The 20812-nt window shown below is 41.6% G+C and overlaps 1 protein-coding gene across 3 annotated transcripts in view; it reads left to right on the plus strand.

Moving 5' to 3' along the window:
• Positions 1–20812, plus strand: part of MACROD2 (mono-ADP ribosylhydrolase 2) — a 1872659-nt gene that overhangs the window by 1355454 nt on the left and 496393 nt on the right. For all 3 annotated transcript variants that reach the window (XM_057312671.1, XM_057312670.1, XM_057312672.1), the window contains exon 8: positions 16815–16888. In XM_057312671.1, coding sequence (XP_057168654.1) covers positions 16815–16888 — 74 coding nt within the window. The remainder of the gene's footprint in view (positions 1–16814; positions 16889–20812) is intronic.

Genomic DNA, 20812 nt, shown 5'->3' on the forward strand with positions numbered 1-20812 from the left:
AATACCATTTCCTAAGTTGAGCTTTTGAATTTAGAATTCCAAAAGAACACTGAAGCCACTGGTGGGTAAGCTGTCTTTTAGAAAATATGCCAGAAATAGCAGCCGGAAATGCTCATCTGTCGAAGCTGAGAGTGGTTTATTTTATTTTATCTTATTTTACTTTATTCATTATTTTTTAGAGCAGTTTCAGATTCACAATGGAAGTGACTGAAAGGTACAGAGATTTCCCACATGCCATCTTTTGGTATTCCCAGTATTCACAAGTAGTTTTGTCCCACTGTTCCTGAATATTCTGATTTGTTTCCTTCAGGCCTTTTTGTTTTTTCCTTTTTGGAAGTTTCTATCAACTGCCCAATTTTCTACATCCTCAAGCACAGAGGTAACTTTTTCAGCCGTGTCTAGTCTACTAATGAGCCCATCAAAGGCATTCTTCATTTCCATTACAATGATTTTGATCTTCAGCATTTCCTTCTGATTCTTTCCTAGAATTTCTGTCCCTCTCCCTGTATAGGCCATCTGTTAGTGTGTACTGTGTACTTATCCACTAGAATACTGAGAATAAGAATCATCCCAACCACTCTGCCATATCTGAATCTGGTTCTGATGCTTGCACTGTCTCTTCGAGCTGTGATTTTGGCCTTTTAGTATGCTTTGTAATTTTTCTCTTGATAGCGGAACATGATGTACTTGGTAAATGGAACTATAGTAAACAGGCCTTTGGTAATGTGGTGGTGAGGTGTGGGGGAGGAGAAGCAAGCTATGGCCCTCTGCTTAGGTCTCAGTCATTCATGAGCCTGTGCCTCTGAACTGTGACTATCACAGGTGTTTCTTATCTCCTCTCTGTCCCTCTGCACGTTTGATAGGATGACTCCTATGGGCTGGAGTTGGGTGTTTTCCTTCCCCCATGTGCATGTCTGGCTAGAGCTGGCTGGAGTAGAATATTGCCCTGCCCCCAGCAGGTCAGGCTCTGGTAACACAGTGCCTCCTGAAGACTGCATTGTTGTTTTGTTTTGTTTTTAATTTTGTTTTGTTTTTTTCCCCTAAAGATTTTATTTATTTCTTTGACAGAAGAGGGAGAGAGTGCACAAGCAGGGGGAGCAGCAGGCTCTCCACTGGGGCTCGAACCCAGGACCCTGGGATCATGACCTGAGCCTGAGGCAGATGCTTAACCAACTGAGCCACCCAGGCATCCCAAGACCTGCATTATTAAGAACAGAGTGGCTTATTTGGAGATAGTTCCTCTCCCCCACCCCACCCCCCATCCCCCCTGCAGGTAGCACCAGGGAGTTTTTCTTTTTATTCACCTTATATTCATTGTAAGAACCTGGTGGAGCTTCTGCAGATAAAACGTACAGAAATGGGGGGGGGGGCACCGTAAGACTAGCCCCTGTGGAGTTTTTAACTCTCAGACTTGTCTGCTACTCCCAGCTCCAACAATTCCTCAGTTACAGTTTAGGTTTTCCTTCTCTGGTCCTGGTTCCCATGGAGGTTTCTGTTCAGGGGTTTCTGCTCCATGAAGTTGTGTTTCTCAGTGTTCACCTGCCTGTCTCTCCACTTTGGAGCGCCAGTGGTGGCTCTGGGGCCTCACTTCTCTGATAGACCTAAGAAAAGTTGTTGATTTTTTCAGCTTGTCCAGCCTATCATTTGTGGAGAGGGAGTGAGAACTCCCAAGCTCCGAACATGCCAGAATGCCATTCTACTTTTTAAGAAGAAAAAAATGTCAAGTGTCACATAAGCGAAATACTGCACGAACATCGGCTTTATTTTTCTCTCGGGAATAGCTTTGAGCGTACATAAGAATTCCAACTTCCTACAGAGATCCGTCAAAATAAATCTCTAACATATATGGTTAAATGGATATTTATTCCCACTAAAAGCACATCCTCAACCTCTTTCCTGGTCCTGGCAGGTTTTTATGGCATATTACAACTTCATACTATCTTGTGTCTCCTTACTACAGCTCAAGCAGGAGAACAAATTGATTTTTGATGAGAAATATGCCCTTCTAGGATTTCATTATTCTACCACAAACTTAGCCTGGAGCTCATGGTTTGTGAAATACTGTCATTCATTATTAAGACTGACAATGATGAGCATTGTGGGAAATTTGCATTTTAAAACGCAGTTTTCCTGCTTTACAATTCTGTGGCTTATTGGGTCTCTTCATTCTCCTATCATTCCTCAAACACGATCCCCCCAAGTACCTCCCTGTGGTTAAGAGGAATGAGCCAGCTTCTGTCTGTTTGAGGGAAATGGTACATGCATCACCTCCAATTACCTCTCAGCGGTAGCTTTCGTTTGGGTAAAACGTAGAAACCCAAAGCCAGGGACGGGGATGTTCCAGATAGAATACCGGAAGGTATATGCAGTGAGTTCAGAGCTGATCGTTCAGGCCGCTCCAGATTCATTTTAGATTTGCTACAGACATGTATTCGTCATATTGCTGGGATGTTGTGAAATCCAGAGTGTGATTTCGGGGATCTAATTAGTAAGCTTTGGAGGTTGGTACTTTAGACTACAGTCAACATGGTACAGTTCATTCAGAGGTTTAACCATCAATGGAGTCATTGTGTGAAAACCTGCTTTTCTACTACTCATTTCTCTTACCAAACAATTCTATTTTGTAGGACCAGGAAAGGATTCTGGGAAAAGATAGGTAACGTAAATCTATTTCCAGGTTCTCAGGAGAAACAGTGTGACCTTACTGGATCCTGAAAATTGATCATACCTTCTCTTGAGATGATGATTCCGGTTAAAGAGTCTGGCACTGGGGTGTCTGGGTGGCTCAGTTGTTAGGCATCTGCCTTCGGCTCAGGTCATGATCCCAGGGTCCTGGGATCGAGTCCCATATCCGGCTCCCCGCTCGGCAGGGAGTCTGCTTCCTCTCCCTCTGCCTCTCCGCCTGCTCTGCTCTCTCGCTCACTCTCTCTCAAATTAATTTTAAAAAGTCTTTAAAAAAAGGAGAAGAAGAGCTTGGCGCTCCCAGCTGGGTTTCCAGGCCTCGGTTGCTGAATAGCATTCCTGTGCCTTTAGGCTTTCTTACATCTTTCAGCTTTCTCACATCTTTAGGTAAATAAGGTAAATATAGTGAGAGGGACCTAAATAAGAAGACCTGTGAAGAGCTAACAGTATGTGACTTATTCTATTTAATCTTCACAACAAGAGGTAGCCTTATCCCCACGTTACAGGTGCGGACACTGAAGAGTAGAAATGTGCGGTGCTGGGGCGTGGGCGGGCTCAGTCGGTGGAGCATGCGCCTCTTGATCTTGGCGTTGTGAGTTTGAGCCCCACATTGGGTGCAGAGATTACTTAAGAATAAAATCTTTAAAGAAAGAAAGGAAGAAAGAAGGAAAGATGCTGTGCTCACACAGTTTGCAGTTTTCACGGGAAGACGCAATGTCTGGTAGGTTTGACCCGAAACCTGTCCTCTTTTCCTTATTCCAGAATTCCTCTTGAACTAATCCCCACACTTCTTTGAGTTCTTTGAACCGGTACGCACAATTTACTATGCATATGATATTTTTTACCCTGGGCAGACAATCAGCAGGTGAAACCATATTCCACAGATGGCAAAGATCTAGATAAGAAGAAAAACCACTCCTGAGGGCTCTGCATTCTCAGTGGGATTTCAAAAAGCTATCAGTCCTTGCTCCAGGTATCCGTCGGATTTTTCTGCGTTACAGACAACCTCAAAAACCCAATGGCTGACAGCAAATACCCTTTATTCCCTTGTTCACAGTTCTGCAGGTTGACTGGGTTTATCTGATTGAGGCTGGGCTTAGCCCAACTGACCTGGATCCCAGGCTTCTGTTAGAGCTCAGTCTGTTCCATCTGTTCCGCCTGAGCTTCATGGGTGAGTCTGAAAGGGCAGTGACCACCTGGTGCATTCCCTTTTGCTGCGGGTGAGTGCTCTTATGGCCTCACATTTGCTCCCATCCCATTGGTCAAAGCAAGTCACGTGGCCCAACTCAACATTGGTGATGCAGGGAAGTCCACTCCGCTCACAAGACAGTTTTGCAAAGTAAGATGGCAAAGGGTGTGGCAAAGGGGAGTGAAGAATCAGGTGTGCTGATTAATCCAGCACTCTGAGACACCACGCTGTCAAAAAGAGACACTGAAGTCGAATGGTGGCATTATTACCCACATCAAGCTGTGTCCTCTGTCTCAACACAGAAATGTTCAGAACTTCTCACTTGTGATCTTTCAGAGTCTTTTTTTTTTTTTTAAGATTTTATTTATTTTTTTGAGAGAGAAAGAGAGAGAGAGCACAAGCTGGGGTAGGGGCAGCAGAGGGAGAGGGAGAAGCAGACGCCGTGCTGAGCAGGGAACCCATCGCAGGGCTTGATTCCAGGACCCTGGAATCATGACCTGAGCTGAAGGAAGACACTTAACCAACTGAGCCACACAGGTGCCGCTCAGAGGGTCTTTGTAATGACTTTCAGGATGATGTACTCCAGGGGCTTTAATTATATTAAAAATGTATTTTTGATCATACAGATTATATAATTATATCAAATAATATATTATTTTTTAACACAGTCTTAGTCCCAAAGATTGCATTAATCTCTGTGTTGCTCAGCAAAGGAGTGGCTGCCATTGTGAATTCTAGCAAATCCTAGAGTATTCACCAAGTGGCCCATTTAAGAAAACTCCACATGCTGAAATCTGGAGACTGGTTCAGATGTACCTCAGAATGTAGAGTGTGGTAGCCAACGCCTGTCTTAACATTCAAATGTGAGGAGGAGAATTTCTCCATGCTCAGTGTTTATTGTAGGAGAGTTGGCGACTGAGAAACTCCAGAGGAATTCCTGGAATTGAGGGCAGTTTGGAAATGTTGGCTTTCCAGGGAACTTGGCTAATCACTGGAGAGTAAAAGCCAATAAGCAGGGGCTTTGGAGACTACCTTCTCTTCTCCCATGTTGTGGTGTCACCGTTAATGCTGCTGGGAGCTGTGATGACAAGATTCAGTGCAGCTCCTTCAGGAGAATCTTCCACCTGACTGTGCAGGTGGGAACATAAACACTTTTTAGGGCATATGTGGTTTCATGCCTGTAAGTCAGTGACAGTTGAAGCTAAGAGACCCTCTACAATGATGTGTCCCTGAAAGAGCTCCTGTGCTCTGCCCCAGCTTAAGTATGCTTTGCAGTCACATGCATTGCAGGAGGTGTTGGCCAGCAGGCGAATTAGTTTGTTTCCTTCCCTCCAATATCAGGGCTTATTTTCCTAGGTTTCAGGTGGCATAAAATCATTTCAGGATTCTAGGAGCTTCACGGGACACTGGAACAGCTCGATCTTTCCCATGTTCCCTAATAGGACGTGACAAGCTTTTGCGTACCTCCTTTGCTTTGACCACTGAAGGTGGAAAGGTGAATAAGACAGACAAGGACTCGGCCTCATCGAGCTTATATCCCAGTGGGTTGACTCATGGTAACCAAGAACATGGGACAGATAGCATTTCAGAGTGTGATGAGGGCAGCACAAGGGCTCTGAAAGCCAAAATGAAGAGTTTGGACTTTGGTCACAATGTGGAGCAAGCCATTGGCATCCCTTAGCATGGACATGGCATGACGGGGTTTATGTTTATAAAGATCACTCTTTTCCAGGTCTGCCCACCATAAGGGTGCCACCAGTTCAAAGGTACAAACTACATTTTTGTCTCTCAGATCTCAAGATAAATATTTTCTACTCAAATGTGATGTCCTCAGTGAACTCCCTTGACCCCTGTAGGAAAAAAAATGTTCTTTTAAAAGAGAATTTTAGAAAAATTCTGTTCCAGGTGATTCTATAAGATCTTTCATTCTCCTTTCTCAAGAGGCTTATTCAGGGTTGGTAGGAACCGCTTGCGTAGAATAGCATTTGTTTCACGAGCCATTTCTTAAGTCATTATTATAATTCCTTAGGCAAAAGATTATTTTAAAAATACCCTCAGAAATAGAAGCTGGAGCTCGCAAGTTTGAGAAGCCGATGAAGCTTGCATAGATTGTAACCTTGTGTCCCATCAAAATGCGGTTCATTCATACCCTGCTTTGCAGAGCAAAGGAAAGACAACTTGAAAGGAAAACTTCATATTGCACAATTTTTTAAGTCGGTGAAAGCAAAAGTATTCAAGGCTGAGGCTGAATATAGTAGAATTTATGAAGTATCACTTGCTATGGCACACATAATGTCAAGTGAAATGGAAGCACGGGTGTGAAGAGATTAAAAAGATAAGAAGCACAGGATTTTCCTTCTCCCTTTTATATACGACTAATCCTAGAGGTCCTGCTAGGAAAATCAGTGCTAAGCTGAACAAAATAAAGTCCGGGGTGAGGCAGGACCGTGGGGAGAGTTGTGATGTACAGAAGTTCTGTTGCGAGCCAGGGAGCTTCAAATTAATAGGTTCCAGTTGTGTCCAGGATGATGGTAGCTCTGTGTTGAGGAGTAATTATCATCATCCAAACCACAGCTTTTCTCCATTCCCAAGGGGACTCCTTGGGCCCCACCCGTACTCTGAAATGCAGACATTCAATGGCAGACTGGGTCGCTGTCACCTGAGAAAGGGCAGAATATCGGTCTTCCCAGGTCTATTGGTGTGGCCATCAGGAGGCACTCTGAAGCAAGCTTTCTCATCATAGGTGCCTCCCATTTCATTTCCTTTCTTTGGGGTTTGAAATAGTGTTGCACCAGGAAGGGAGTCTCCGGAAGAGAGTGGTTATGGTAAATTCCATTCATTCTATGGAGATGGGAGGATGAACAACACACCAGGCGCTGGGCCCAGCATGGATAGAAGACAGACAGACCCAGGTCCTGGCCCTCCCCCTTGCTTGAGTTCTCTGAGAGTCACTTTTCTCTTCTATAAAGTGGGAAAGATTATATACATCTTCAAGGGAGTTTTGAGGGTTTAGGCAATTTTATGTGGAAGCCAGAGGTGGCAGGGCTCTTAAGGACAGCCTAGGCTTCCACCCCTTGCCACCCATAGCCACATGCAGTATCTGTGCTTCCTCTGCAAGCAGATGCTGATCTAAACCACATTAGTGATTGATACTGAGTCTACTAAAACTTAATAGTCGAACTGTATTTTGCACACCTCTTGGTAGTTTTTAATATAAATCCAAATTAATCATCTTTGATACTTCCCTCAGTACACTAAAGTCACTGTCCATTTACAGACCAGGTCATCTTCATTGTTCTCCCTTGTTCTTTTCATTGGGTTGTTGTGAAGATTGAATAAAATAATACATATAAACGCTAAGTAGAATGACTTGTATGTAATAATCGCTCAGTATGGGCACCTGCGTGGCTCAGTCGGTTAAGTGTCTGCCTTCCGCTCAGGTCATGATCCCAGCATCCTGGAATTGAGCCTCTCCTTGCATGGGGCTCCCTGCTCAGTAAGGAATCTGCTTATCCCTCTCCCTCTGCCCCTCCCCCCTGCTCATGCTCTCTCTCTCTCTCTCTCTCTCTCAAATAAAATCTTTTAAAAAATAATTGCTCAATAAATATGAACAGCAGCAGCAAAAACAACAATTTACTATTGTTTCAAGATTTCTGCCTACTAGGGTAAGGTTTATTTATTTATTTTTAAAGAGTTTATTTGTTTATTTGACAGAGAGAGAGAGAGAGAGAACAAGCAGGGGGAGCAGCAGAGGGAGAAGCAGACTTCCCACTGATGAGGGAGCCCTACTTGAGGCTCGATCTCAGGATGCTGGGATCATGATCTGAGCGGAAGGCAGGTGCTTAACCCGCTGACCCACGCAGGTGCCCGTGGGGCCAGGTTTACATGTGGACGTGAGCCTAGCTTGTATGACCCCTACACTCCCCCGAAGTAAAATACTCTCGTGCTTTCATGTTGACAACCTCCAACTTATTTCCCCCACCTCATTAAGTAATTTATGAAACATTCCTCTATTGTGCATGTGCCAGAGATTACAGACAGAAAAGGTGGAAGAATGGGTGCTATCCAGACAAGACATGACTCTCATTTTCTCAAGTTCATGAATGTAGGTTGATTGTGGTCATAGTTTGGCTTCCCCCTCCCAAAGCAGATTCAGAGGCGAAGATTTGCATTCCAGTGGTTGATCTGGGAGATAATTTCAGGGAAGGGAGTAGGGAAGACAGATACAGGAAGCCAGTAAGAGTGCATTATTGAGCAGTTTGCCACTATGGACAACTGGTGGGTAATTCCACTGGGCAACTCGAAGAAACTGTATAAAGCATGCGCTTCAGTGTTATCCCACCTGAGGGGTGAGTGAGCTGGGACATTTATCCACTGTCTCTCATTAATGATGGCTTCATGCATGCTGGTGGTGTTCTAGATTTCCTGACACTTTGGACCTACCTCACATGTGGTAACACTATGGACACCAGAGAGAGCCCTCAGTTAAAAGGCCATAGGTCTTAGCGGCTGGAAGTCGAGCCAGTGTGCAAGGACGGCACAAACCAAAGGGATAGATGGTGTTGTCAGCATCTGCTACGGCTACTGAACTTGTTAATATGCCATAGTGTGTGTGTGTGTGTGTGTGTGTGTGTGTATATGCGCATATTTTTAAAAACCCGCCTTGTCCTTCTAAACACCAGCTAAGACTCCACCATCTTGCTGACAGGCTGGGGATGCCTCACTCTTGCCTACTGTGGTGCCCTTTGCCCTCCTGAGGAAAGCCAGTGACACCCTTTTTAGCATTCTGCTGCTGTGCTCACTGCAGTGACAGAGGCCAGTGTCACTCTTATTACTTCACCTGTTTTATCTTTTGTGAAACTCTGCCTTTAGCCAGAATTGTCTGAGTGGCTGCTCTAGCGATTGCTTAACGGTGAGCCTCCTTCAGCTCATTTCTCTCAAGTAATTTGATTTCATCGTGCTATCAGAATTGCTTTTATGGCTTGGAAGGGGGCCTAGGGGGAAGGGTTGACAGAAGCTGTTTTGAGGTGAAAAAATAAATTCATTGCCCTATACTTCCCCATGCCCACCCATATACCCCATGCCCCCATGCCCCCACACCCCTATGTGCCCTCCATCTATATCCCCCTACCTCTTCTCCTGACCCAGGACTGGTGTGTTGTGTGTGTATGTGTTCAAGGGGGACTGGGGAGGAATGTTCTGAGAAAGACACAACTCATCTCACACTTCATTTCCTTTTACCTGAGTTTGTGGAGTATACTACTGTTGCATGTCCCTTTGGTCCCCACATCAGAATTTGTGTGCTAAGATGGAAAATATTATGGTTATACTCTCTCAAAATTGAAGCAAAGTGTAATTTCACATTGATAGTCAACACTGACAATCCCAGTTCAACTGATGGTAACGTTTCAATAAACCCAGTGATACATCCTTCTCATTTAGGACAGTCAGAGATTTTTATCAGTGCTGAAGAGCCCATATTTAATACCTGCATAATATTTTACTTGAGTTTGTATGTAAATGGGGGGGGGGAGCACCAGCTTGCTTTTCTCATTAAAGACTTAATAGGAAGTGAGGGCTCAAAAGTGGGTGTGAATTTAATGTGCAGAGTTCCAAGGAAGGTTTTTTGTGTGTGTGTTTTAACTATTGCTTCTAGCTTCTGAATGTCTCTGGCAATTCAGTACCAATTTGGCTTATGGTCACTGAGTGCTGGTTAGTATGGTAACTGCTTTAAATAATATGCAATGTATGTGGCACTTATGATTCCACAAATTTGCTAGTATTCTGTCACAGCTTATCACAGCCAAGTGCCCTGCTTGGTGGGGGGAGATTAGGGGCTCAACACCCTTTAAGTGAGACCCACTCCAGACGAACTTGTGCCGCTAAAAATAAAACAGTTCAGTGCACAAACAGTGGTTTTTGCACTTGTGAGCTTTGCCTGGGACTTGATGTCTAGGTTGCTTTATTCTTAAAACTGATAGAAAAGCATCCCCAGTTAGAGCAGAGGTGACTCCTGGTGACTGGGCTGGAAGGGGATGTTGGGAGCAAAGCAAGAGAGACAGACCCTGGCTAGACTGTAAATGGTAGAGAGGGTTAACATTTTCACATGTGGTGTAATTATACCTGCCATTAGGTTCAATTTGATTCTTTTTTTTTCAGTAAGAACTTTGAAATAATGGACTTAAGACATTACCATGTGCCTTTCTATGATAGGGTAAACTACAGCTACAAGCATTCCCTCATTTTAAGTTTAAAACAAAAGCTGATCCATTGCTTCTGCTTCCAAAAAGGGTAGTTTTACTGGTGAAGTTCTATCTATCTTTATTTCAGTAGAGTAGGCTAGATTTTCAGTAGAAGATGTTTTATTTTATTTTTATTATTATTTTTAATTGAAGTATAATTAACATACAGTGTTAGTTTCAGGTGTTCAATATAATGATTCAACCATTCTGTACATTTCTCAGTGCTCATTGCGATACGTGTACTCTTCAACCCCTTCACCTGTTTCACCCATCCCCCCCTCCCCTCCGGCAAATACCAGTTTGTAGAACATGGTTTTTTATATCAGGGAAATAAATTTAGGTTCTACATTGGAACCCATGGACAGAGTTGAGAATATTGGAGAATTATCAACAACAGCGAAACAAGAAAGAATGAAAACTAGAGAGGAACGCTGTCTATGGAAACGCCAAAACCAGATTCATTCTAAATTGGGTTGAAAACATTCCAGGTTTTTAACAGTTCTGACAAACAAACAGTTCAATGGCTGGGTAGAACCTTCAGTTAGTCTTCATGGCTGTATCTTTCTGCAGTTTGATTGAAAGAGAAATATCTGCTTAATAATTGAGTAAGAGAGGGGCGCCTGGCTGGCTCAGTCGTTAAGCGTCTGCCTTCGGCTCAGGCCGTGATCCTGGCGTTCTGGGATCGAGCCCCACATCAGGCCCCTCTGCTGGGAGCCTGCTTCTTCCTCTCCCACTCCCCCTGCTTGTCTCTCTCTCTCACTTGCTGTCTCTGTGTCAAATAAATAAATAAAATCTTTTAAAAAAAATAATTGAGTAAGAGAAAAATAGCTGTCTAGTGAGTTATTTGGTGTACCATGGATAAAAACTGTTGCAAATTCAACTTGCTGTTTACGTTTTTACCTCTTTTGTTTAAATTTTTTAATGTCCTGTTGATACAATTTGTCCTCTCTTGACGGAAATACCCCCTGCTTGGTAGGGAGGAAGTAGGCAAGTCATAAATATTTGTGTTTCTACCTATAAAAGGTATTGATTAGCCTAAAGCTATATTTAATGGCCTTAAATGTGGTGAGAAAATATATTTAGTAAGTATATTTAGCAAGTATCTTGACATGTTAACTAAATAGATAAATACATTATTTTAAACTTTCATATACTTCTGTTGGGAGTATAAATTGGTATAACTGCTTTGGAAAACTGGCAGATTCTACCAGAGTTAAACATCTGCATAAGCTATGGACCAGTAGCCCCAGCTCCTGGGTAAAATACTCCACAGAAACAGTGCTTATGTCCACCAAATGGCATGTATGAGAATGTTCATGGCAACTTTGTTCCTAGTAGCTCCCAACTGGAAAAACCCAACTCTCCATCAGTACTAGAATGGCTAAGTAGACTGTGGAATATTCCCACAATAGAGTACAGCACTGCAGAGAGAAAGAATGAGCTTCTTTTTTTTTTTTTTTTAAAGATTTTATTTATTTATTCGACAGAGATAGAGACAGCCAGCGAGAGAGGGAACACAAGCAGGGGGAGTGGGAGAGGAAGAAGCAGGCTCATAGTGGAGGAGCCTGATGTGGGGCTCGATCCCACAACGCCGGGATCACGCCCTGAGCCGAAGGCAGACGCTTAACCGCTGTGCCACCCAGGCGCCCCAAAGAATGAGCTTCTGCTATATGTAACAACATGGATAAATCAGGCAGGCATCATGTTGAAAAATTTGGACAAAAAAGGGTGCAAGTTGTATGTCCATATACATGAAGTACAAAAACAGACAAAACTAACCTGTGACAATAGAAGAGAAATAGCAGTTTCTTCACTGGATAGATATTGATTTGGGACAAGGCAGCTTTCTGAGATACTGGAAATGTTTCATATCTTGATTTGGATAAGGGTTTTATGTATGTACATATGTCTATATATAGGTATGTGTGTATGCACATATGTAAAAATTTTGCAAGCAATTTCAATACAAAAGTAAATAAAAAGAAAAAATCACATGTATCTTCGGTATATCAACTCCAACATTCACAACAAAAGTTCATCTTACTAATCCTTCCCAATGAATAAGAAACTAAGCTGTGGAAGGCCAGCAGAAAGCTCAGATTCTGTGCACACCTGGGCGCACACATACACAATTCCCTGCATGCCTGGCCCTAAATTATTAATGGCTTGTTCAGCCTCATTGACCCTCATACTTGGAAGAGATTTTCTATGTCATTTAATTCAATGATTCATCTAAAGCTTGTCTGCAGCCTTCCCTCTGGGTGGCCATCCTGCTTTTGTGAACAAAAGCCCTCTGGTGACTAGAATACTGTCGTGACCTCCTGAGGCTGTCATACTGTCATCAGGAGCCCAACCCTGGGCAAAAATCTATCCTGTCTATTCATTGGTTTTACTTGTAACCATTGGGGTCTTGCAGTTAAGTAGACAAAGGATTGTGCTGTTGCTGTGTCCCCCGAACACCATACTTTATCTTGTATATATATGCCCACTGAACGTAGGCATATTTTCAGGGATATTTGTCTTGTTGCCCTCCCCCCCTTTTTAATTAATAACAGCATACCATTTCACCAGGAACTGTGTTCTCTTATATGCATCTTCTCAATAGTTTCCCTTCAGGGATGAAATGGATGTATCACTTTGCTTGGATGTCTCAGGATCCCTTTGCCCTCCCACACTCTGGAGCTAAACACCCCATTCTCCCAGCCTCTCCTGCTGCCAATACAGTGATCCATCTATCCACAGTCCATTCACTCATTCAACACATGTTTATTGATCATCTTCTGTGTAGCCAGCAATATTTTAGGGATACAGTGATAAGCAAATAAGAGACATGTGGCATCTGCCTCCTTAGGCTTTCACTCTACTAGAAGTATTAATCAAATATGTACATAAATAAATGTAAAATGTAAAAATGAAAGTCTGATGAGTACTGCCAGGGAAAGGTACATGATGTGATGAAAGCATCAAATAGGGAGTCGTCGTCATCAGAGAAGCCTTCTCTAGAGAAGCGATGACTGAACAAAGGACAAATGAAAGTTAAAATAAGCTAGGAAAAGAGGGGAGAAATGTCATTTCAGGAAGAGGATATAGCATGAGCAAGGACTTAGGAAGCAAAGGGAAACATGCCACATTCAAAGAACAAAAGGAAGGTCAGTGTAGCTGGAGTTGAAAAAGCAAAGAGCAATACAGTGTAAGAGCCTAGAGAGGTAGGAGAGAGTCACACCATTCAGAGAGGAAATGTTAGCATTCATTTGGACTTCAAATGCTTATAAAGGACGTATCTTGGAAAGTAGCAAATCAACCTAAAGAGAGAACGAGTTTTTGAGGGAGCATTGCTTAAATTAGTAATTTAGGCATGGGAATGTTACATCAAGGTGCATGGTGGGGTCTGGAGAGGCAGTGGCTTGGAGGTAGGTTGTTGTCAAAAATGACTAGGTCAAGGAACTGGCAGGCCAGGTGTTGGGTGGGTCATCTTATTGGACATTGAAATCACCCATCATTCTGGCAAGGATTGAGGTAGCAATGAGAGCCATAACTCAGTGCCAGAGGCTTTGATAAATGTGGGAAAGTGACCGGGAGGTCACAAATAATTGAGAACTGACCGTAGTTGCCATGGTTCTATAAGAACTTATGTAATTTCTCTGTGGGGAATTACATCTTCTAAAGGTTAATGCTGACGGCCATTGCAGCGTGATTACAGTATTTATTAGCTTTATATAGCCCTATAATCTTACGATTTAAGTACTTCTTACACATATCAAAAAGTTGGAGAAGAATTTTATGGGAGGAGAATAAATAGGGAAAGCTAAGATACAAGTCTAAGGAAGGCCCCTTGTGGCGTCTTATGCCATTCTAAGGTGCTAAAGTGTCCTCTGTAGGAGCTGAAACATCAGCAAGGCCACCATTGTGTAAGGTTGTGGTAACTATACCTTAGGAAGGGCCACTTGGAAGTGGTGTGATGGACAGACTGGAGAAGGGGAGAGGGCCAAAGGAGCACGATTATGAGTCAACTACAGTTGTCAGGGTGAGGGCTGATGGGGCTTTGAATGAGATCAGTGGGCAAACTAGGGAAAGAACGGGTGGTATACAATATTTCAGGGGACTCAGTTACCAGCCAGGAAAGCTATCAGATACTGTGGTAACTAGGAAAGAGAACAATAGGCAGAAACCAGAAAATGGGGAAGAAGTTCATTCTGTGGAAGAATACAGGTTACATTTCTAGTTCTGGAGTGCATCAAGAAGAGGTAGGTGTTAAACTCCAGGAAGAGGTGAACTGGAAAAGCCCCCTGTGGTTAGCTCCTAACCACAAATGCCTATCCTGGCGTCCTACTTTTCCTTTGCAGTCCACAGGAACTTCTCCCTTCACTTCCCCTGACTTCTCCCCCTAATTCCTAGTTGCTCACAGCTTACTTCCCGAAGACAGTGTCTCCTCAGCTCCCCACTCTATTGCTCTCTTCCCCAAATATTCTGTGGTTTCCTAGAAGGCCTCCTCTTTCTTACATGGTTCCCCTCATCTCCGTCCCCACAGACCTGATGCACTTGTCATGCTCGCCTTTTATCTATTTCCTCCGTCCGACTTTGGGCTTTAGAGGACAGGGACTCATTAAACGTGTCTGTGTATCTTTTCTGGTTCAGTAATATTTGCTCAATGAATTAGCTAATTAGCAGGTTTATTTTAGGGGTTTTACCTTTTGAAGCCTTCATTTAAGGAAAAAATAAATGGGGTGAAACGGTTCAAAACAAATCTATAATCCCAAATATCACAGATGAATTTACAAAGTTTGGGAAGTTGTGCACATTTTCCCTGTGGTCAAGTGCAGCTTGGCCCTGCTTTATCTTGTCTTCTTGCTTTATGCACTCTCTCACGAAGTATGTTATGTAGAAACCTAAACATTGATTCTTGGACGTGGGGACAAACATCTCCTCTCTTATCCCCTCTTCTCTCACACATTTTCTCTGAAAGTCTAATGAGATTTAAACCTTTCGTATGAACTGCTGGGATATGTATTTGCCTTCCAATAAAACTGGGTCTTGTAAATCCCAGGTCTCCCCATTTCAGCAATACCTCTCTCTGCCTCTGTACAGCACAATGTCGCAGGAGCCCCCTGATTAGAAGGCATGTCAGTGGATGACACTGCAGCCGGCTCACGCAGAGTATAAAGGAAGAAGGCTGAGTTTAGAGGTTGGGAATGGCATACATTTAATGGCTGTTCCTAGAAAAGGGAGCCAGGGGAGCTTACATAGGTAGGAGAAAACACGGAAGAAGGCAGTGTTGAAAAATCCAGGAGGAGAATTTGCAAATCTATAGAGACAAAAAGTGCATTCATAGTTGTCAGGGGCTGGGGTGCAAGGAGACTGGGGAGACTGTTAATGGGTGCAGAATCTTTGGGGGGTTGATGAAAATATTCTGGGCTTAGTGGTAATGGTTGCCCAACTTTGTGGATGTAGCAAAACCACTGCATTGTACACTTTAAAACAGTAAAAAATAATAATAATAATAAAAAAAGAAAATCCAGGGTAATAAAACATGGAAAACTAGTCAAGCACATCTAATACAGGAAAAGATGAAGACTGATTGAAAGAGTGATTGCCTGTATGGAATTTGGTGATAGGAAGCCTGTGGTAAGCTTAAAGAGAGTAGTTTTAAAGGAATAGTCACTCCCGTCTCTTCTTTCTGCCCCACAAATATATAATTTGTAAGGTTATTCCTTCACATACATTCATCTCTATTGGCAGAATGTCTGATGATTTTGCAAGTTTAAGAATATGTTTGGTTTAGGGACGCTTGGGTGGTGCAGTCGTTAAGCATCTGCCTTCGGCTCAGGGCATGATCCCGGCATTATGGGATCGAGCCCCACATCAGGCTTCTCCGCTAGGAGCCTGCTTCTTCCTCTCCCACTCCCCCTGCTTGTGTTCACTCTCTCACTGGCTGTCTCTATCTCTGTCAAATAAATAAATAAATAAATAAAATCTTAAAAAAAAAAAAAGAATATGTTTGGTTTACATAAGCTAAAAGGATATTCTGGATGAGTTTTGGGAATTAGGATTATGTGTGCTACTGTTCACTAGGACATGGTGTAAGCGTCATTCTTGTCTTTCTAAAACCAGCTCCATGATGCAAAACCAGGCCAGGTCATGGAGTCTTAATCTCAAACATAATTTCCAGGGACCCTAAATGGAGCAGGCATTACCTTGTTTGAATTCTAATAATAACTGGTGGTCGTATGGCTGTTCTGCAAGTTACTTGCCCTGTGTTGTGTCAGTTCATTGATGGAGTACTACTGGACTTAGGACCCTGAGTCAACCGCATGCACTCTGTAGCCATATTTACTTGATTTGTAGACTGAGGGTGATAAACCTTAATCTGAGCACCTCTTATGAGAATACTACATGAAAGTGCTTTGAGAACTATTAAGCAAATGTAAATACATTTTTAATTGATTCTGTTGTAGAATTGAAGAGACAGTTAAATCCTTTATTGCCTGTTAGCACTAGACGGGTATAGGACTGGCCTATATGCCTTCTGTGTATGATCACAGCCTTCACATACGTGTATATCTTACTACGGCCTGCCTTGCTCAGTAGTAATTGGTTGAATTGAATACTGTTGAAATGAGAAAAATTTAGTGTCATACCGTGATTGAATTCTCTCTTGCCTTCATCTTTTTTTGTTAATTTGTTTTATTCTGCTCTTCACTTAGGTTTCCCGAACGAGCCTGCTTCCGTCATTGCCCTCAGCACCATTAAGGAATGGCTGGCCAAGAATCATCACGAGGTAGGAGGAACAACATAATTAGCAAATATTTAAGATGGTGTCGCTTGATCCTCAATTTCAAAGAAAGCAGAAAAAGATACCCACAAATATCAAGTAAATAGCATCCTTGAGTTGAAGCTAGCTGAGCGTGCCTCATTGGGGATATACGGGTGATTGTATATTTTCCTGTAATTAATTGACTGAAGAGATTATTTTGATTGGATTTTGTGGTGGAGATAGGCAGAGAGATCAGATTCACTTAGCCATGATCTCGTTTTTTACATCTTTAAATAGTATGGGTTTTGTGTGTAAAAGAGAGAATAGGATGGATTTCATTAAGATTAAGAGATTGTCCTGTGCTGTTTTCCTTAAAGAGTTAAGTTATCTTTGTTGACACGGTGTACGGTAATTTCTTGGTATCCTGAGGTCTCTTTATTTATAATTAATCATTTCCATAAAGTAACTTCTGAGTGTGAGATTAGAGTAGGCCTGGATAATTGACAGCTAAATCCTCAAGATCAGGATTTTTTATGAAACTAAATGCTTCTCTCAGACTTTTCACCATGCCTCCTATTCTGTTTATTTAATAAAATCTTTAGGATATGTTTAGTGATGAACAGGAGAATTACTCAAGTTAACAAAGCAACACAATAAGTAAAGACACTGTGGAGGCTTAGATTTCAGGGTTTTGGCAACTAACCTATTGTAACAACAAGGAGGTTTCATATAATGCCCAGCCTTGTGTGTTTTTCTTCCAGTTTTGTTTTTCTCCTCAGATATTCACATGAGTGTTATAAAGAATATTGTTCCATTTGTGATAGACCAAGAATTTAGCTCTCTTCTTGGGTAGGAAATGGATTATTTGAAAATGTTTGGGTATGGAAACAGACTCAGGAGTTTGCTATAATATGGAAGAAGCTCTTGGTGCCTTTGTGTGTTTAAAAAAACAACAGTATCATTTTCTGCTAATTGTTATAATTTCAACATTTCTTAAGTAGATACAGAAATTGTTAATCTCCAATAGGAGTAAAGACCGCATGGCCAAACATATCCATTTTGGTGCTTGTTCTTTCTTTTCCTCATACTATGAAAAAAAAAGTGTGTGTGTGTGTGTGTGTGTGTGTGTGTGTGTATCATGAAAAAACGTGTGTGTGTGTGTGTGTGTGTATAGCTTCAATTTAGAGGATGACCATAATAACCTCAAAAAAGTAGAATTTAAAAAATAGTTAAAATAGCCAGTTTACAAAACATATCTTTGACATGTATTATTTTCACAACAATCTCATGAAATGTCTAGGATAGATATCATTATCCTTATTCTCATCTAGAATCAAAATCAAAATTCAAATTAAATGACATCCTCAGGACTTCAGAGTCACAGAGCCAAGAGTCTGACTCTGTCCTCCTGACTCCAACAGCCATTCCTCCTTGGAGAGATCCTGAGGCCAGGGAGAGAAGTTTAGTCCCTTTGAAAGTGGTATTTTTAATGTATCTCTTGGTTACAGTAAAAGCTCCTCACCTGGACCATCAGCTTAGCAAAAATGTAGAGTGTTTCATGAATAAAAGTTGATAATGGAGCTAGTATATTGGTTTAAATCCATTATTTCCACTAAGATAATAATCCAAGGTATTCCCTACTGATGGATTCACGTGTGTTATGTTGGCATGTGAGGGAAGTACACACATCCACCCCAAAATCATTAAGGAGATGATTATGAAGAGCAAACGTGTTGGTTGTATTTACAGCTCATTGACGAATCCTACTGATGGATTTTCTCTAGTTAAATGATTCAGAAGGTTATTTTCCATAGAAATGTGTTAACTTAGTGTTTCCCACTTAATGGTTTGTGCCCTGATTTCCTTGTTAGCGCTTACTCTGTCTTTGAGCCTGTTCTTTTGCTTTCATATCTTTTTCTAGCTCATTTCGTGGGTCTGTTGTATAAAATTTAGGTATTTTGGATTGAGGAGCACAACTCAGTTATTGCAACTGTGACTTTAAACATGCCATGTGCTAATTCTTTTTTTTAAAGACTTCTTGTTTCAACATGCATTGGCTAATTTAAGCAAGTTAATTTGAACAAATCAGGTTTTACTTAATAAATGAATTGTAAGTGGTAGGGCATAGGTAAAAGCTATACAAATTTATTGTCTTGCAATATTTTCATTTATTTTTTGCTCTATTAAAAAAACAAGCAATGTAAGGCACGTATGAAAGAGTATTACTTCTCAGTCAGTTGTCTCTTCACTGGAGTATTATTTTGACATTTTCATTGTTTAAGCTATTTATTCATTAATTCACTCATTTGACAAATATTTACTGAATCTCACTAAGCACCAGAAACTTGTCTAGATATGAGGGATAGAACGCGGAGAAACAAAATCCTCTTCTTATGATATTCATAGTCCAGGAAAAGTAACATCAACAAATGAAGAAATAAGGTAGTTCAAAGAGTACTTTGCAAAGTAAAACAGGGTAATTTGGTAGTGAGTTATTGGAGGATGTGGTTTTAAATCATTTAGAAAGGGCTCTGAGGACGTAATCTGGGGGCAAAGATTTGTATGATGGGAAGGGGTAAGCCAACCACAAAGAGGTCTTGAGGCAGAGCATTCCACATAGAGGGAATAGCTAGAGAACAACCCTGCTGGGAAAATGAGTTTAGTCTTTGCAATTAATGGTAAGAGAGACAATGCAGTTGGATTAGAGACATAAAAGAATGGCAGGAAACAAATTTAGACAAATAGGTAGGGGTCAGATCATAGATTGTTAACGATTCATGGAGAAAATTGTATTTTTATTCTAAGTCTAGTGGGAAGTTATTGGGAGTTTGGGACAGGGAGTGGCATGATGAGATTCACCTTTAAAATGACAAAAGGCTGGCTGCTGCTTGGAAAAGGGACTTGAGAGACCTCAGAATAGAAAAGGGAAGACAGATGAAGAGGATCCTGAGCAAGAGATGCAAGCAATCCAGGCAAGAGATGAGGATTCTTTGAAATACAGCAATGGTAGAAAGGAGGTAACAGCATCAGGTTTGGAATATATGTTGACAATAGAGCTAGCAGGACTTGGGGATTATCTTAGAGTAAGCTAGCTCATGCCGCAGTTACAAACAACTTAGAAATCTTAGTGCCATAAAACAGCAAAGGTTTATTTTTTGCTCACACTATTTATACGTCTTGAGTCAGCAAAGGGCTCCAGCTTAGTCAGGAACCCAGGCTGACAGGCACTCTACCATGTGAAATGTCATCTATCACATGACAGGAAAAGATAGACAGTCAAGTAAAAATGCTTCTACAAAGGAATGATGCCTATAACTTTTTTCTCACATTTCACTGTCCAGAGCAAGGCACCCAGGAGACAAGGAAATACAGTTCTCTCATATGTTCAGAAGAGGGGCAACTGGATATCAGTGAACAGTAGTGATGTCTATCATAGCTGTAAATTAGATGCGGTGTATGGAGAAAATGGGAGAGTCAAAAATAACAGCTAGGTTTTGACCTGAGCCCCTGGGTAAATATCGGTGCATTTACTGAGAAATTTGCTAGACAGACATGTTTAGATAGGAAACAGAAAGAAAACAATAATTGTGTGCAGATAGTTACGCCTGAGATGATCTTAGATATACAATAAAGCTTTCTAATAGAAAGTTGGTTACTTGAGCCTAAAGCTCAGGAAAGAAGTCAGATGGAAGGACAGGGTAAAATTGATCAGATTATCATAACTTCAACTTGGGTTTGGGTCTTAGTTTGAGATTAGCTGCAAGAAATAAAAAAAAATTCAAACTAAATTGTATAAAGGAAGATATATTGTATAAATGAACTAGATGAAAAAAAAAGTCTTGAAATTCAAGAGCTAGAACTAGAGCAGAGTCTCATGAGTGACCAGAATTGCAAACTATAAATCCACCAAGAAGCAAGGGAGTTCATTTACGTTCTCTCTCAATCTCT

Source organism: Ursus arctos, unplaced genomic scaffold (assembly GCF_023065955.2).
Source record: "Ursus arctos isolate Adak ecotype North America unplaced genomic scaffold, UrsArc2.0 scaffold_16, whole genome shotgun sequence".
In the NCBI taxonomy this organism is placed as follows: Eukaryota; Metazoa; Chordata; class Mammalia; order Carnivora; family Ursidae; genus Ursus; species Ursus arctos.